This window comes from Lepisma saccharinum, chromosome 3, assembly GCF_977018435.1.
Source record: "Lepisma saccharinum chromosome 3, izLepSacc3.1, whole genome shotgun sequence".
Lineage (NCBI taxonomy): Eukaryota > Metazoa > Arthropoda > Insecta > Zygentoma > Lepismatidae > Lepisma > Lepisma saccharinum.
The window spans coordinates 96,312,236-96,330,295 of NC_139231.1; the positions used below are offsets into that span (position 1 = coordinate 96,312,236).

The 18,060-nt window shown below is 39.1% G+C and overlaps 1 protein-coding gene across 1 annotated transcript in view; it reads left to right on the plus strand.

The window, feature by feature from the left end:
- LOC145985616 (adhesion molecule nephrin-like) overlaps positions 1-18,060 on the plus strand; it is a 375,184-nt gene that overhangs the window by 135,011 nt on the left and 222,113 nt on the right. Inside the window, exon 2 of the mRNA XM_083119686.1 lies at positions 6,708-6,840. Within this exon, the coding sequence (XP_082975812.1) occupies positions 6,708-6,840 (133 nt within the window). The remainder of the gene's footprint in view (positions 1-6,707; positions 6,841-18,060) is intronic.

Sequence of the window (18,060 nt, forward strand, 5' to 3'; positions counted from 1 at the left end):
TCGCTGATGTCAGTTTTCTTTGAGATTAAATGCTGCACAAGAACTGGTGATTAGTGAATTTGTTAGGTGGTCCCGTCCTCAAGAATATGGTTAACGTTGCCAAATTATGCGAATCTTGTATGGAATAGGACTCGTGGCTGTCTCATTTACCTATGCTCTTCATCTTTCTCGTATCTTCTTTCTAGTTTTTCGCTTTTTGTAGCTCCCTCTATAGTTTTCTCTCCTAGTAACTTACTTGCTCTCACCCTCTCTGCTTGTAATTTCTTTTCTTTTCTTTTCCTTCCTTGTCTTTCTTTCTCTCTCCAATTTTTACGAACTCTTTCTCTGTTTTGCTTCTTTTATCTTGCTCAGTCTCTCTCTCTCTCTCATTCGATACCCGGTAGAGGCACATAGTGGTTCGAATCCCACGTTAAACTGTAGGTCCAGTCCCGATTAGCCTTACTGTGAATAAAGTGGACTTAAAACACAAAATCAATCAATCAATCAATCAATCAATTAATATATATATATATATATATATATATATATATATATATATATATATTTTTCTCCCCCAATTCACTTACTTTCCTTACCTGTCTTGTTTATTGTATCTTTCTCTCTTTCTCTCTTATTATCTGTCTGTCTCTGTGTTTGTGTGTGTGTGTCGCATGCATGCATGCACTCCCTGTCTTGTTACTTTTATTGAGCTTCATTTGTCTATCTGTCTCGCACCTTCACTTAACTTCCTTTCCTTCATTCTCTACAGGTTATTTCCGGTTTCTCCTTTTCATCTCCACGAAAAGTATGAAAAAAATTTCTGGGAGCGGTTCCATCTCAAACACAACTTATTCAAGTTCAGTAGTAAATTTATAAGTAAGTTGTGTACACATATTTTATGTTCACTTCGTCTTCGCAACACTCCAGTACAGATTGAACAATATTGAAAACTGTACCCCCCTTTCCATTCTCTCTCTAATGAAAGAGAGAGAGAGAGGGATAGAGATGGCAAGAGAATAGAGAGAGCAATGAAGAGTAGGAATAAAGAGAGAGAGATGAGGGAGAAAAGAAAATAAGGCGTGTGAAAGGGAAGAGAAATGGAGAGAGAGGGAGGGATGGAAAGAGAAGAAGAGAGACAAAGGAGGGAGGAATAGAGAGAGAAGAGCTAGGTATAGAACAAAGAGAGACAGAGAGGGAGGAGTATATAGGGGGAAAGAGAACAGAGAGAGAGAGAGAGAACAAGAGGGGAGGAAAGGAGCAAAGAGAGACACAGAGAGGAGGAATGGAGTTAGAGAGAGAGGATGGAGAGAAAACAAAGAGACACAGAGGTAATGAATGGAGAGAGGGAAGGGAGGCTAATAGATACAGAAAGGAGAAATGGAGAGAGAGAGAGAGAGAGACGGTTAGAGAACTCTTTTAGTTATGAATCCACTATTACTAGTTGAACCATTTTCTTGGCACGTTGAAGTATTTACCTGTCTCTGGAAAAATGACGTACGTGTTAGATGAAAGAGGTCACGATTCATACATAACTATTTTGTGTTGGTTCTCGACAATATTTTTCTGGCAAGGTATCTAACTGGGGCTCCTCCTCGCTGATGCTCTGCGAACAAACTTTCTTCAGATATTGTCGTTTTTTTCAGCCCTTTTACTTCAGACCGGAAACTTTCAGAGGTTATTCAGGCCCTGGATATTTTCCAAAGCCAAAGCTACCACACGCATCCAATTCCTGGTGCCAACGGCGACGATCAAACATATCCAAAGAGTTGAAGGGGGAAGATGGGGGGGATATGTCCTTTTTTTAATGGCCGGAAGGTAGAACTCTTTGTTAGGCAACCTTGGACGAGTTATGAATCGCGGTTCACAAAGTTTGTTTTCGAGCTGTAAATACTAGGCCACTTTTTTTTCACTCTCAACTCGTACCTCAAAAAATGGAACATTTCAGGCTGCACAGTCTTTTTTTCTCTCCTGTGTGTGGATGAGTGACTTGTTTATCTCAGTCTAGTTGTTCTTTTAAGACTGATGGTTTTGTGGAGGAAATGATGTTGTCAGGAAACTTTCAGCGGGCAGGAAGGATGTAATAATATATGTATTAGGAAGTTAATGTGCGAATGTAGACATTCAAGCATTGCACTCATCTTATATCCACTCTCTCTCTCTCTCTCTCTCTCTCTCAATTTCATCGGCCTCTTTTTCTTTATATGTCTGATTTCTCCTTCTTGTCTTGCTATTTATCTGCCGTTCCTACTCTTTGTCTGTTGGTACATCTCTCTCCAATTAGCTCCCTATCTGTCTTTTTCTTTCCTCTATGTCTCGCCTTTTCATTTCCCCTTACTGTCTTGCTGTTATGTACACATTACAGTAATTTTCTCTCGATACATCTATATTTCTCTCTCTCTCTCTCTCTCTGCATTATTATATCTAAAATTAGATTCCTTTCCGCATTCTCTCTCTCAATATGCTGAGCAAGGCAGACATTTATATATACAAAAATTACTCCCCTCCAGACTATTAGAAAGTTGTTCTGGAACATTCTAGCAGGTGGCTTTCCCTTGTCAACTCTACTTTCACCTGAAAGGCTAAACATTTTCTTTCATCTGGAATGTGGTTGGTCTCTTTATCTCACGCTCTTTTTCTTTCATTCTTCATCCTTCTTCTCTCCTCTTTCTCTCTTGTCCTTTCCCCTCTTTCTAACACCTTCTTCCATTCTTTGTTTATCTTCAGTCCCCCATTTCAGCTCATTGTGTCTTCTTCACCTTTCTTCTCTATTTCCTTGGTCTCCTTCCATTTTCTGACTAGTATTCTCTTCTCCCTTCCTATCTACTTAGCCTCATCCCACTCTATGTCATGTCCTGTTTCTCTCGTGTGTTTAAATATCGCATTTATCTCTCTCTTAAGTCGTGCATCATCCCTATGTTGTTTCAACCTGTTTTTCAACCTCTTCTTCGTTTCTCCTATGTACACACTCTGACATTTTTTATATTTCACTTCGTAGATAATCCCTTGCTCTTCCTCTTCTCTGTTTTCCTATTTCTTGTTTGCATTCTTCACTATTCTTAAGATACTTCTCCCTCTCTTCCTGTAAGTTTTAATGCCCGCTTTCCTAAGCATTTTGCATATCTTTTCCAAACCTCCTTATTCCAAACCGTCTCTCTTTTTCTTTCTCTTCCTCTTTTTCTATCTCTTCCAATTCTCCCCTGCCACAATATGCTGCCTTGATCAGTATATTGAGTTTTTCATATCATGGAAACAAGGCTTAATGGTGTTATAATTCTCTCTCTATTTCTCTACATCTTCCTCTTTCTCCCTTTAAACTATATTCTAATCTTTTCTAATCTTTCAAGATTTAGAAGAACAACGCCCAACATCTAAAGTCAATAGGAAAACTAAAATTAATATTTTTTCCGTCTCACGAATAGTCCATTTTATTTGTTAAATTAAAGTATCCCCCCAAAAAAACCCTACGTTTTGGCATATTTCCAGCATTGACAAAATATCCACCAGAATATGTTTATTTACGGAAGAATATTTTCTAATCGTCATGTTCACCTATCGCATTGCTTGTGGTGGGCAAAGCAATTCTCACGTGGGTATTTGCCCACTCTTTCCTCCTTGTCTTAGAGGCGTCCGTGGTGTTATGGTAAGTTACAAAGAAAGTAAATTTGCGAAAGATAAATGCAACAACTCCACAAATTTTTCATGTAAGAAGTAAAAATGTTGTGGCGATCTCCATGGCGGAGTGGTTAGTATAGCGCGCTACGACGCCAGGAGTCCTGGGTTCGAATCCCGGTCTGGGCATGGGTGTTTCATTGCGAGTGTACCTCCCAACTCCACGATGAGACAAAAGTGGCAGAAAAGCGAAGTAAAATAAACAAAATCAATGAATCAATCAAACATGCTGTGATTGAATTTGCTCCAATTAAAACTGGCTAAAAGCAAAGCGTAGATATATACGTTCAGGTTAAACATTATGTAGTTTCTCGAGATTCACCTCGTTTATCCGAGTTGAATCTCATGCTTATGTAATAAAAGTAATAGTGTTTTTAAGAAAGAACCATATTTCACTCCTTGTTCCTAGGAAGGATGTTTTAACCCAAGACATTTCGGGGAATTGGACTCTGAGCATCTGCATCTCAAACACAAAACCACACAAGAAAAATGATAAAATAACATTAGTAGTTCAAGAGCTTGAAGAGCATACCCTATGGAATGCAGAGACGACCAGCGGTAATTTCAAACAGTCGAGAAGTTCTCTGATGTCATAATCAACCCTTGGAGAATCGCGAGGGACCTGGAGAAGCGAGGTCGACTCCCAGGAACGCCGCCGAGGAGACCCGCCACCACATACGTAAAATAAGATGTAATCGCCCGCAATTCTATCTTTGGAAAGGGCGCTCCAAATCAGAACGGAGCCCGGGGGGGAAGAGAAGAGGTAATTTCCGTCGAAATTGAGCCATTCGCTCCGTTCGCCAAGGCTCAATTAACAGGCACAGATTAAAATCTGGAGTTCCAGTTCTTCCGACTCTACATTTCGTGTGTGTGTGTGTGCCGGGGTCATATCCTCGAAGAGGCAATGAAGCGGAAGCACGTGACTATATATCCCCTCCCCTTCCTTTGACTACGGCGTAATAAGACCGAATCTAAAACGCCCCTGTCCCAAACAAGCAGGAGAGTTATCTAGTTGGCAGATGCAGTTTTGAGCAACACCTGTGGAAACCCCCATCTCGGCGGGGAGGCTCCATGGTAAAGGTTAGGGGGAGGGAAAGTGCTTTCTATAAAGCATTAGAATGGTTATTGTTATGTTGCACGTTATATCTTCTCCATATAGACTCTTCCTTCATGGGGGTTCAGAATGGGCCGCTTGACTATCTCGTAACACGCACCTGTTGTCTAACAGAGCTGAATATTTCGAAGTTACAGCGTCCTGATATTCTGGAACGCCGTTACCGTGATTAAGGAGTCTCGTACTCCAAGGGAATGGATATTGAATCCTCACTCCGAGATTTCAAATATTAATAGACATTTTCCATAATTTTTGGCTTTAGATTTGTACTTGGTATCATGGGGTGAACGCTTTAAAGACACCCAAATGTAAACTCTTTTCCACGCAGTACACCGTGTATTATTATTTGGAGAGTAACGAGGCTCTGGCGTCTGGACTCACAGCCAGTATAATCCTCAGTCAGACTTGTGTTGATGGCGTAGTGGTAACGTCGCCGCCTTCTAATCAAGGAGTCCCAAGGTTCGATATCTGGTGGAGGCACATTGCACAGCGGTTCGGATCCCACATTAAACTGTAGGTCTAGTCCTGATTAGCCTATCTGCGCATAAAGTCGACTAAAAACAATAATGCAATAAGGCACAATAATGTTGTGTGTTCTCTATCTGTGGTTATGATTGTCCCTTCATCCGTCTCGTTGCATCACCATCCCCTTCGGCGCGATTAGCTAAATGTGGAAGACAAGCGACGTACGATAACCTAATTAAGTCAATCAAAGCACTTAGTAGGCATATGTACTAAGTGTGAGCGATCTTAACTCAGAGTTGCTGGATGTCACGGTTTGACTAGCATGTTTGATTTTTCTAATATATTTTATTTTGTAATTTAATAGTTTATATTTGCGCAAACAAAAGAGTTTAACATACAGAGTACTTTTGTATAATTATAGTTATGTTTGTGAAGAAATACAAACGCATAGTGGCATATATTAATACCATTCTAAAAAAATCATGTTGACGTAACATGGTAAGGTAAACCAAATAAAAAAAAAAAAACATAGTCGCCATAACTTCTACTGAATCTGCCGTGTCACATTTGTCAACAAGGTTTCGCTTAAGTTCGCTTTCTTGCACATCGGTGCCTATAACAGTAACCAAATGACTTTATGCAGTATCCGTGTCTAAGAAAAAGAGTAAACAAAATGTCCATTGTCATTTTTTGAATTCTTTCTGCAATATCGTATGTTGTTTTAAAGAATATAAATATATCGATACCAAAGTTGATGCTGTAGACACTGATATTTTTATTTCAATCTATAATCCCTACATTGGCATACTAAACGTATAAATGTCAGGAGAATGGTACTGTGAAATTTGTATTCTGTCTATTAGTTCCATGGAAAAACTATGGATTGGCGCTCTCGAAGTTATTGCTTTCGTTCATTACTGTACGTAGGTTAGAATGTTTATGTGTACGGAGCCTTTGCCACTCCAGCAACCCCATAATCGGCTACTCACTATGCCAATACATAATATAGTATCACACACACTTATTGTTATATTCCCCAAAACATTACATTTCCTGACATTAGTTACGCTCTTTGTACAGAATAATGTGTACGCTGTTACACTGTTTTTCTGTTTGTAGTTGGTCGATTAGAGTAGTGTCGTTTTGTACCATTAGCTTCATCGCGACGATAAGGTGCCTAACCTGCATGAAAGGTAACATCCCAGCTATTGTGGGTAGTGACTAAGAAGAAGGGGTAAACTCTTATCAGGATGAACTATTCCCAGATATGAACCTGCGTCTTCCCAACTAAAAGTATATCAACTTAAGTAATACCCAAAGCTCGTTGTAAATGTGATCAGAAATAGAAATAGATATATTGAATTAATAATATTGAGTAGGTTATGGCAACATGGTAGTATTGCATAAAATGTTGCAATTGTGCATTCCAATTCATTATCGCAGCTACAAGGATAAAAAAATAATATTTTTTGTATTGCAGTGCCTGTGAAAGAGGTGTGGGCTGTTGTCGGCAAAAAGGCCGAACTTCCCTGCGACATTTCACCACAAAGACCAAAGGACAAGATTAGCATGGTGCTCTGGTTCAAAGACGTCGAGGGAATACCTCTGTACAGGTAAGTGACGCCGTCCAATACAGTACATACACACTACTTACTCTTTGATCCTACTACCCTTAAATTACCCCGACACCTCTCAAGATAGGTTTCCAGTCATCGCTATTTCCTGCGTTTTCTTTTCTATCCTCTTAAGCTCTAGCCACATCTGCCTGCGGCTACAAACTGGTCCGTCTTCTATCTTAATCCCCTCCTCTCCATGTCCCAATTATCTAAGTCAACCTTTCTTCATTTCTGTAATCGCGTCTGGCTCCTTGTAAAATTCCCCTAATTCTCCGAATACTGTTTTTACAAAATAGACCAAATTATATGGCCTTACACATTTTGTCCATTCTAACTGGCTTCATTCTGCACTAGCAGTAAGACACCAATTCTCTGAAACATTGGTCAAATGCCTGTTTTGTATATTCTGATCGTTGTCTTTCTTGACACTGCTGATTATTTCAATACTGTTACTTGAGAAAAGCAACTGTTTACCAGCTCCTATTCGAGCCTACATTTCTGTTTTGTAGCCATTATCCACCATCGCAAACGATCCCAGATATTTAATCTATTTTACCGTTTGAACTTGCAGTTTTTCTTTTGCTTCTACATCAAACTTTACTCCTTGGATTATTCATGTATTTTACATTTAGTTCGTTTACTACAGCAACACCCAATTTCTTACAGTATCATCCAATAATCAGAGCCTTGGGGAATGACGTGGTAATATCCATACTGTTCGACCGCAGAAGGCGTACCTAGGACTCGAATGGACGAATCCAAATGCAAAGAGGAAAGTAGGTTGAAATATGCACGGAATTACGCCGCGGGTTTACGAAGGGCTCATGCGTTCGAATATCGTCAGCTTTTTTGTGCTGTAATTTGCAATGAGTGTTACAAACCCTAACAATTATTTTCAAAGAGGAACAAATAAGATTTTCACGTACCTTGCTGCCCCGTCTGCGTTTCTCTTTCAGCCGTCACCCCCATTTTGCAACTAGACCCGTCCAGTTAGCGCATGCGCAATTGCACCAGTGATCGCAACCAACGCACAATTGTATGATGCACGATGATGATGCACGATTTTACGTTTGCTTATAAATATTTTTTATAGTTTCTTTTCAAAAACACGCAAATGAAGATGATTACGAGAAACAAATGAAAGGGAAGGATACACGTAGCAGATATCAACTCGTATGAAAATGTTACCAGCCACTATACTGATCAGCAAAACCGATTTGGAGCCGAATCCTTCCACATGAAAAGTTCATGTAATAGTAATCTTCAAACTGCAGTTATGTGATTGAAGAATACATGAAGTTAATCATGAAATGTGTAACAGTCTAACTGAATACTCACCATTTTCCTGTCACCGCCTGGTACCAATTGAATCTGGAACAGAACAAGATCCTTTAAGAATTTCACATTAATTTCAAATAACAAAATTAATGTATATGTAACAAATTTACAATGCAAATGTATACTTTCAGCACGGGTGATGCTATCGGTGGGAGAGGGTGGTTGAAGCCCACGCCCTGCCAACATCCCTCATAGCTTACGTGAGAGAGGTAAAATATGGATTGATTGAATTGGGTTATTTTACGTCACTTTAACCACATTTGGCTAATCGCGACGATGGAAATGGTGATGTGATGAGAATGATGGAAGGACGATTACAGACATATAGAGGAGACACAACACATGTACCACAGGAGATTATACTGGCCGTGAGTCCAGTCGCCAGAGCCTATGATGTGTACTGGAAGTCAGGTTGACATTTGGGTGTCTTCAGGAAGGGTCAGCACTTACAGCCAAAGAGGGATAAAGACAAAGAGAGGAGAAGGAAACGAACGTGGGAGAACAACATATAAGAGTAGAGAACCAGAGCAACGAAGAAAGATAAGAGAGCAATGAATTACCTGGCGACGCAAGACGACTGTCAGCATACAAAGAATAAGAACAATGACTTGAAATCAGCAGAATTGGCAATAACACTTCAAGTAACGATTTTCTTTAAGAAAAAAAAAATAATTGTTTACATAGAGAGAATTGCTATCCTATGGCAACAGCTTCATTCGAAAACACCTTCTCATTTTAGACAAGAAAGCAGTAAAATCATGTGCGCCATAATAGAGAGTAGTCTCAGAATTTACAGGAAGAGTCAACACAGTATGTACTGGAAAACTAGTAAATTACAGAAATAAAATTTTTATGAGATATAAAATAAAATTATATCTAGTGATATGTTTTTGGTGCATAATGTTCTAAAAATTCTGATTGTTGAAAGTTGGAATCCGTTGTGGATTGTCAATGAAAGACTTTCAAGATTTCACTATTTTATTCGTGAGAAATTCCTTCAAACGTTTGTGGATTGACATACTGTATTCCATTCATTATCTTTTCTGCAGTTTTATATTTTTCTGGAGGTAGTTTAACGTGCTTTGAAACCAACGACCTTGGGTTCCAATACTTTTGTCGTCTACTGGGTTTATCTTATCATTCTGAGGCAGCAAAATTCTGTAAGTGGCAGCTGTAAATTTGTTTCGAGTAGCTGTACACATACAGGATGTCATCAATTTTTCAAGGGTAAGGTAATGTCTAACCACAACATCAATATGCAAGATATTATTAAGAAGAGTTATTGGCCTTTATGTTCTCTATTTGATGTGAAAGTTTGTTGTGAAGCGAGATTCTGTAACGAGTCCGGTAATGGTAGTTGCATAATGGGGCAAGTAGAGTAACTATATTGTAAAAGAAGTGAATACATTTCATTAGATAATTACACTGAATGAACTTCAACAAGTACGCCATATACTGCATGTGGGATGTAGCACGTCACGCAGCTTGAAAAAAGTTGACAAGAAATTCCGCCATCGGAATCCATTGGAGAGATTTCAAGTGGCAACCACATCGAGCATATCAGTTGGGCTGCGAAATCTTTCTTAAGACACTGAAAGATGTTCCCAGCTACACCGAAACCAGTGGCTTGCCACGGATTCCTTCAATAAGACAATACCAGCGTCGAATCCCAGTGTGCGAGAGAGCAAGGCTGGAATTCGAGTACCCTGTACCAGCATGAACTCCAGCTTGCAAATAGACATTACCCACCATTAGAGACAATTATGCATCTCATCTCCCGACCAATAGATTGACTTTCTGCTGCTATTGGGTAGGTTATTCCATTAATTGGCAAAATCACTGATAATCCCTGAAGGGATGATGTCCATTACTACATTCATAAGGGACGATTTGGTTAATTAAACCCGCATCCAACATTTCTACCGCACTTCAGTGGGCGTCAAAGAGGGTTCGCTGAAGTGTGACTAGGCAACATGGCGACCTGCTAAAATGAAATGGGTTTTATTATGTCGGTACAATAACAACCCACGAAGCGAAAAACCAGGAAGTGAAATTTGAACCTCCGTGGCATGTTTTCAGCATTAAAGTCCGTATGAAACAAAAGGGAGCCTGTTAATTGTTATGTATTACAGAAGTTCAAGAGATGTAGCCATGGGATGAAGTGTCCACATTATATACGTTGTTCTTATGATGACATAATTAATTGATTGATTGATTTGCTTAATTTTACTTCGCTTTTTGTGCCACTTTTGGCTAATTTGCGAAGTTGGGGATGAATGATGACATGATGAAATTGATGAATGGGCACTCACAAACATCCTTGCCCAAGCCGGAATTTAATATGTTGAAATCAGACAAAATTTGTTTGTTCAAATGTGCGTATCTATGTGTAGGATAGAGCAACACAATAGTAATATACGTACGTATATACCTATATATGGCACAAGTGGAATAAATGCTTTTAGTGTATATATACGATGCAAGCGAAACGTAACAGTCAAGTACGTAGCACGGGTCCTGATCATGAAGAAACTATTCTTTCTTATCATTTAGCGGAGGACCGCATCAGTTTCGATGGAAGCTTAGTGATAAAGTCACTCACATTATAGTTATAAAAAGGTACTGTATTCCGCTAAAATATAATTAAATACAAGTTACCAGTTTGCTTCGAAACGGTAAATGAAACGATGCCCTGTGCTTCAATTCATCACAGCTCATCTTTTCGTGGTGCGCTAGCTGGGTTTGAGACTTTGATTTCAAACGGGTGGAAATGTCCAAAGCAGCGGGATCCTGCTATCTAAGGATAAAAAGTTGAACCATCTTGATTGATCACAAGTGATTGCTAACAGGCAACTAAGAAGACTCTGTCCTAAATAAACTAATTCATTTCAATCATCCAATGCACGCGACTTTGCTGATGGAGGGAACGATCTCCCAGAGATGTACTGGTAAGAAAGGGTCAATAAATGGTCCCACACCTTAATGTCTATGGTACAGAAATTTCATCTTGAAATTCCTACTATTTTATTTAATTGTTTGCTAAGCACATTTAGAGCACACATAGATGTAGCATCAGCATGCATGCAACTCACAATAGTGAAGAAGAGTCAATTAATATATCTAGACTCTACACACTAGTGTAACATTTCAAAATTGTTCACTGAATATCGCGATAACTTCTGCGTTTTAACGATCCCACTGACTTCAAATGGGTTCGTTGCAACCCATAAGTGTTCGTGACTGTACGTACGGGCCACCCACGAAAAATTCACATAAAAATAATCTACTGAACCCATTAGTAAGTGCAATGTTCAGAATATAAATGCATACGTTTACTATTACTAAATAAATGCACAAGCTGTGTAAAGAGTAACTTTACTTCCAAACTTAGTTGTTCGAGAAATTAGAAAATGATGTCTTAAATCTAGTGCAACACGGATGTGAACAAATAAGTTAATTTTAATACATGTAGTATAATTCTGTAGAAGATAACCTCAAGAAGAAATATAAATAATTTCTCGCTTCCATACAATTTATATGCAAATGCACCTGAAATGGAAGACTCAATTTACTTGTTCTAGTCCGCCATTTTTTCCAATTTCCTTGATTAAAAACAAAAGTACCTCCAAAAATACCCGACAACATTTTTTGTTTCCGCTGGAAATACATGGTCGCCAGAACATTTTAGTTATTCTTTCGGTGTACTTTTAATTGCACGTTGTTACATCGAAACATGCTGGTCTTCGAGGCAGAGGATGTGCCTAATAATATGACATGAACTTTTCGCTGGAAGCATGGAGGTTTCGTGTTTCAGAGAGAAAACGTTCCCCTCTCCTCCAGGATTTTCTCATTATTCCCATCTGCTCCCTTGTCTCTTGTGTAGGCGTTAACTTCTTTTTTTGTCCTTTGGCACCGTCGTCGGCGCTGACTGTCGCCGGCGGTTCCAGAATTTCCTATAATTATAAAGTCGTTCTCAGTGTGTCGTTAAACCATCAAATTACCCTTTGGCATCGAAGCTGAAGAGCTAGGGATGTGTTTCTCCTAACTTTGGAAACAACGCGCTTGTTGAGTACAGGAGATAGGCGGGGATCGTATAGCTGTAATGGAGTAATGTTGCTTGTAAAGCGATGTTAGTTGTTTGCGATATAGGTCCTTCCCTTTTTAACATGCAGCGGTGGTAAAATTTACTCACTTCTGGAGAACTACGGTTGCTTTCAGTTCAAAACCGCAGGACAGGCCTACAGTTGCTTTAAAATTATACTAATTTGTCATATTCTAGATCACGTTTGTATTAATCGCGATGCAGTAACTTGAAAATCGTGGTGCAATGGTTAGCGTATAGCTCTGAGAAACTGGGATGACTGTGCCCAAATACTTGGTCAGGTTTGGGCAATTTTCGTGACTGCCCACTATTTCCATCACGTCATTATTCATTCTTACCATTGCCCATGGGCGGATTAAAGCTTAAGGTTAAAGAGGCGATAGTCCTTCTCCGATAAACCCATCTTGACTGGCAGCAGATCACTCAGGATTTCCAAGTGTCGACTCCTGGTTACAGCTTCAAGGAAGGGGAAGAGGCGGGATTAAGATATATTTGAAAACAGGAGAGAATATTGTCAACTTATATCGGAGGTACCACAGGGATATTTCAGACCGAAGTGTCAAGCGACAAGCGACAATTGGTTTAATTTCATATCGCTACTGAAGTTCCCGGCTTCGAGTCCCGTATATGTACGGATGTTTTTTGTGAGTATGCCTTCGTCATTTTCTTCTAGTAATCATTCATCCTCATCGTCGCGATTAGCCAAAAACGGCAGAAAAGCGACACTGAATATAAAACACAAAATAGGAAATACGATTTCCTTTAAACCAATTTCGAGTAGTCCCGACATGCTAACGCTATAACAGCTTCTGGGACGTTTTTATGTAAAGCTAATGAAATGAATCTAAGCAGTAGGAAATTGAAAGATCCAGAAATGATAATTCTAATATTAACATTAAGCACTTGTTGTTCACTACGAACATGACTAATCCAATGTTGTATAAATGCAATTAAAAATTCGTGAAAAATAAAAATTGTAGAATCCGAAATGAAACACCACAGACGATCGGCAAAATTTGGGAGAAATAGATAGTAGATGTGTGTGAAAAAAAGTGAGTCAATAATAATAATAATGAGTGTTTAGTGTTTACCTCCTCTCAATTGATAGTGAATCTATATATACATAGTTACACTTCATATAAACTGTTAGCTTTTTAACATTTTTTCACTTATTAACACATGCTATATTTAAATCTTTCTTTCCCAAAAATTGTTTTAAAGTCAACTTTATGAGCAGATCAGCACTGGACCTACGGTTTAAAGTTGGATGCGAAGCACTGTAATGTCATTCCTGCATGCTTCAAACATTCGACTCGTTGATTACAAAGCGACGGCATTACCACGCCATCAAGAGGCCCATTTTGTCCTGAAGCAAAACTAATGTTTAATTCGCACACTGCTTAACATAAACAATTAAAGTTTTAGCCGACAGGAAAAAAGTGTAATAGGCACACTACTTCATACCTTCTTATGACATGAAAATACCTCTTACTTAGGAAAGCTTTGACTGAAAATACAAGGTCCGCCTATAAAGAAACCAACCTGTCAAAAAAAAAAAAGAACCAAACCAAATAAAAAGCTACCGTATTCTGGCAACACTGCAAAGAGCTATATCGAAACGTCCCGTCAGTTCATGTTTCAACCTGATACAGGTAGTCGGTATCGGGGCAAGCGTGCGTCAGATGCAGGTCGTGTGCAGGCGGCGTACAAAATACGATCACCAAGATGGAACAACGTTACAGCATAAGGTTTTCTTACAAATTGGGTAAATCGTTTACCGAAACGTTACAGATGATACGGTCAGTGTATGGTGATGCAGCATTATCAAGAACCCGGGTGTATGACTGGTACAATCGTTTCAGAGGTGGACGTGAAAGTGTCGAGGATGAACCAAGATCAGGACGCCCTTCAACGTCAAGGAATGACGACAATGTGGAGAATGAATTTGTCTATGAAAACCAAACAATCAATCAGTGGTATTACAAGGAAGTGCTTGGTCGACTCAGGAACAGGATGAATCGGGTTAGGATTCTGGCCAATAGTTTCCGTTACACGATAATGCTCGGCCTCATACCGCATTGTCTGTACAACAATACCTTGCTAAGCATTCAGTAACAGTGATCAATCACCCTTTATATTCTCCGGACTTATCGCCTGCTGATTTTTTTCCTTTTTCCAAAGGTTAAGATGGGTATGAAAGGGAGAAGGATTTGACGACGTCACGGACATTAAATTAAATGTTACGCATATTTTGCGAACACTTACTGTCAATGACTATCAACAGTGTTTCCAAGACCTGTACAAACGCTGGTAAAAGTGTATTGTCTCCTCTGGTGATTATTTTGAAAAGATGATAAAGTCATTTGAAGGTAAATAATTACTTGTTCTCTTTCCTAAAAAAAAAAAGTTCGGTTTTCTTATGGGTGAACCTTGTATTAAGAATCTACCGCCATCTCGTAGCTTGCAACAACAGCAATCGAAACCCAAGCAATACGGATGTTGAGAGAGAGGTGCATTAATTTACCGAATGTTCCACAAAAACAGACCGTCTACGTGCTCTACTAGTTGTAGAGGGACAGGAAGAGGGAAATTCGCTTTCTGCAAAGCATTCTGTTCAGTTAATGCAAACCATTGTCCGGCAGCAATATGCTATCGCGGTACATGATGCAAATTACGTTCTGGTTTGTCGCAGAATGGAATAATGAATCATTGAAGCCGCTGGTTATTGTCACGATCGGAAGAAATGACTGTTGCCAATTTGCACCGCGAAATCTAAATAAACAGTGCAAGTTTCGACGCGCGCGGCATGTTGAATTTTTAAAGAGAAGCGTGTTGTTCCAATTCAAAGGACTGAGTTTCTCTGAAACGATTTCCACACAGCATTCATTCGCTTGTGATTTATTCGTGCGTGAATTTGCTTTTAAAAAAATGAAAATAAAGTATTGATTTCAGTTTTCAGAACAGTTTGTATGCTAATACATAAAATTATACAGAATGTCTAACAGGAATTTGTTGGTGCGGAATTTCAGATACTGCAAACGCTTGAAAAACTCATACAGGAGAATACCTTTAGTTTTAGAAGAGATAATAACATTTTTCAATTGGGGTAGTAATAGTTTCCAGGAAGTGACAGCATATTGTTCACATGTACGAGTAAAACAGTTTCTGCTTCAAGTAGGTAACAAAGCAGAGTTTCTTGTTCAAATATGAAGCATAGATTCTTGTTCAGTGGTAACTGAGTTTCTTGTTCAATAAGAAGACAATAATAAATTTTCTTGTTCAATTAACTGACCAAATTGCGTTTGTCTTTCATTTTAATGACACTAACAGTGTTTGTGTTTATTTGGATGCCAATAATCGAGATTATCGTTCAGTTAGGTGATTATAACCGAATTTCTTGCTCATGTTAGTGGCAGAAAACAAGATTAGGTGACAGCCAAGTTTATAGTCTAAGTAGGTGACAGTAAGAGAATTTGTTGTTCCAGTTGGTGCCACTAACTGGGTTTATATATAACCAAGTAGGTGGCAGACGTTCATATTCAAATAAGTAACAGTAATCGAGTTTCGTATTCAAATAGACAAATGTAACAGAGTTTTTATGTTGTGTAGATGCTTGTAATTGAATTTCTATTTCGAATACGTGACTGAAATTAATTCTATATTTCCGATATCTGAATAAAACTATTTTTTTTGTAAATTAACTCAAATTCATTTTGTATATCTAATCAGAAGTCAGTTTCATTACAATTAACAGATATGATTGATTTATTAGTTTATTTCACTTCGCTTTGGCTAATCGCGAAGATGAGGATGAGTGATGATATGATGAAACTGATAAAGGGGCACTCACAGAGAACACCGACGCCCAGTCTGGGATTCGAACCAGGAGCTCCTGGCGTTGTGTTTATTGTTATTGTTTTCATTGTTAAAAAGTTACGTTTTGAAGTAAGGAAAATAATTCAGTTCCTTATACCGTGTTGCCAAAGACCAGTCAATGAAGCTGAGACTCATTGTTAATCTCTGTATTGCAATCCTTGAGGTCCGTTCGAGTCGAAATCCGTGTGGACCTCTTCTCTGTCTGCCTCACTCCTCAATCTCTTTAGAGTAATCAATCGTTCGTAATTCCACAAAAGTGTACATGCGAGAGAGAGAGAGAGAGAGAGAGAGAGAGAGAGAGAGAGAGAGAGAGAGAGAGAGAGAGAGAGAGAGAGAGAAGAGAGAGAGAGAGAGAGAGAGAGAGATAGGATGGAGGGAAGTGGAGGTTTGAGAACAGGATTTCCATCTTGTTCAACCGGCTCATCCATTGCGAACATGGGATTAATTAATCTAGTAGCTGGCTGAGGGAACTCTCCCTTGAAACCCCCTTTCCTCTTGTCTCTCTGACCTCCTTTATGGGCTTTCATTGCCGAGAAAATACCTTCCAACACCCTTGTAGTACACGACGTATCGTTTATGGAATGGTCATTGTAGCTGTTTCAATGAAGCTGCGTTAATCAGTTCTTACGATGTGACTTTCCTAAACAGGAAGCGTTATTGTGGCAGAGATCTCCAGTGTGTCAATTCATAATTGAAAACTACACGCTTGCATAAATATTATATTGCACATCAAGGACAGTTCTTTCAGACCATGTGATATGTTTTAGGTAACATGTTGTTACATAAAACGCACACCCATGAAATTAGGAAGATGGCTGAACTTCGCGCTGTTGCCACATCGGACGTTTAAGACAATGCAAGATCTATTTGTAGTAGAGTTGGCCTTTGTATTACATGTGATACAAACCAACAGTATTTGCTCGAAAGGTCCATGACTATCAAACTGTTTGTCCCTGAGAGAGAGGTCGGTCTGACGTTCGAACTAGGCAACGCAGTCCGGTTGACGTTGCCACACAGTGCGTGGGAACCAGAGAGATTTGTCACGCTCTCGATTTGCTTTTCCCACATGTGGCACCAGCGCAATTCTGCCCAGCCACTTATTTTCATGGTCATGCCTTTAATAATGGACGCACGTATGTGGTAAGAGATGTGTTATGCTTTAAGAAGCTCATATTTCTAGATTCGGAAGTTCTTCAAAGACAATGTTGCAGTAAGATTCGTCAATAAACTACAATTACTCGATATGCTATTCATTATGTAATTTGATACATCAGAGCCGCTTCTATGCAGACACATTGCTGGAGATATTCTCATCGTGAAATTACACAAAAACTGGAAGTCTGCGCCCTGCCGACTAGACCTGTGGCTTTGGTGAAACAATACATATTATCACTCGTAAAAAACGAAAGATTTCGTCTATTATCAGGGATTCTTGAGTCTTTTGGTTCTCATCCTTAATTAGAGGCAAGAATCAACTCCATTATTACTACCAAATCCTCAATATTGACGGTGAATTTTAAAAATGTACTATACTGAATACTCTATGTATTTACTAGAAATAAGCTAAAAAAAATTCTGACACCCTTTACCCATCTGCACTAAAATCAAATTGGTTGGCAGGCACCTAGATTTGAAAAACATTGACAAGTTTAGATACGTCTCTTTTAACCCTCAAAGACAGCAAGAGGCAAGGACAGGATTATGCGTGGCAACAGGACAGCCAATGTAAATCGCCCAGTACCCACTTTGCAACTGAGACTGCCACCCACGCCAGCTCCTACGTCCTCTAAGACGACTTGCAAATAGAAAAGACTGCGAAGCTCAACTGAAAATGCTTCCATTGATGAAGTTTTCAGGTTATCACATTTCATCTTCATAAGCCCAGTAGATTTCATAACGTA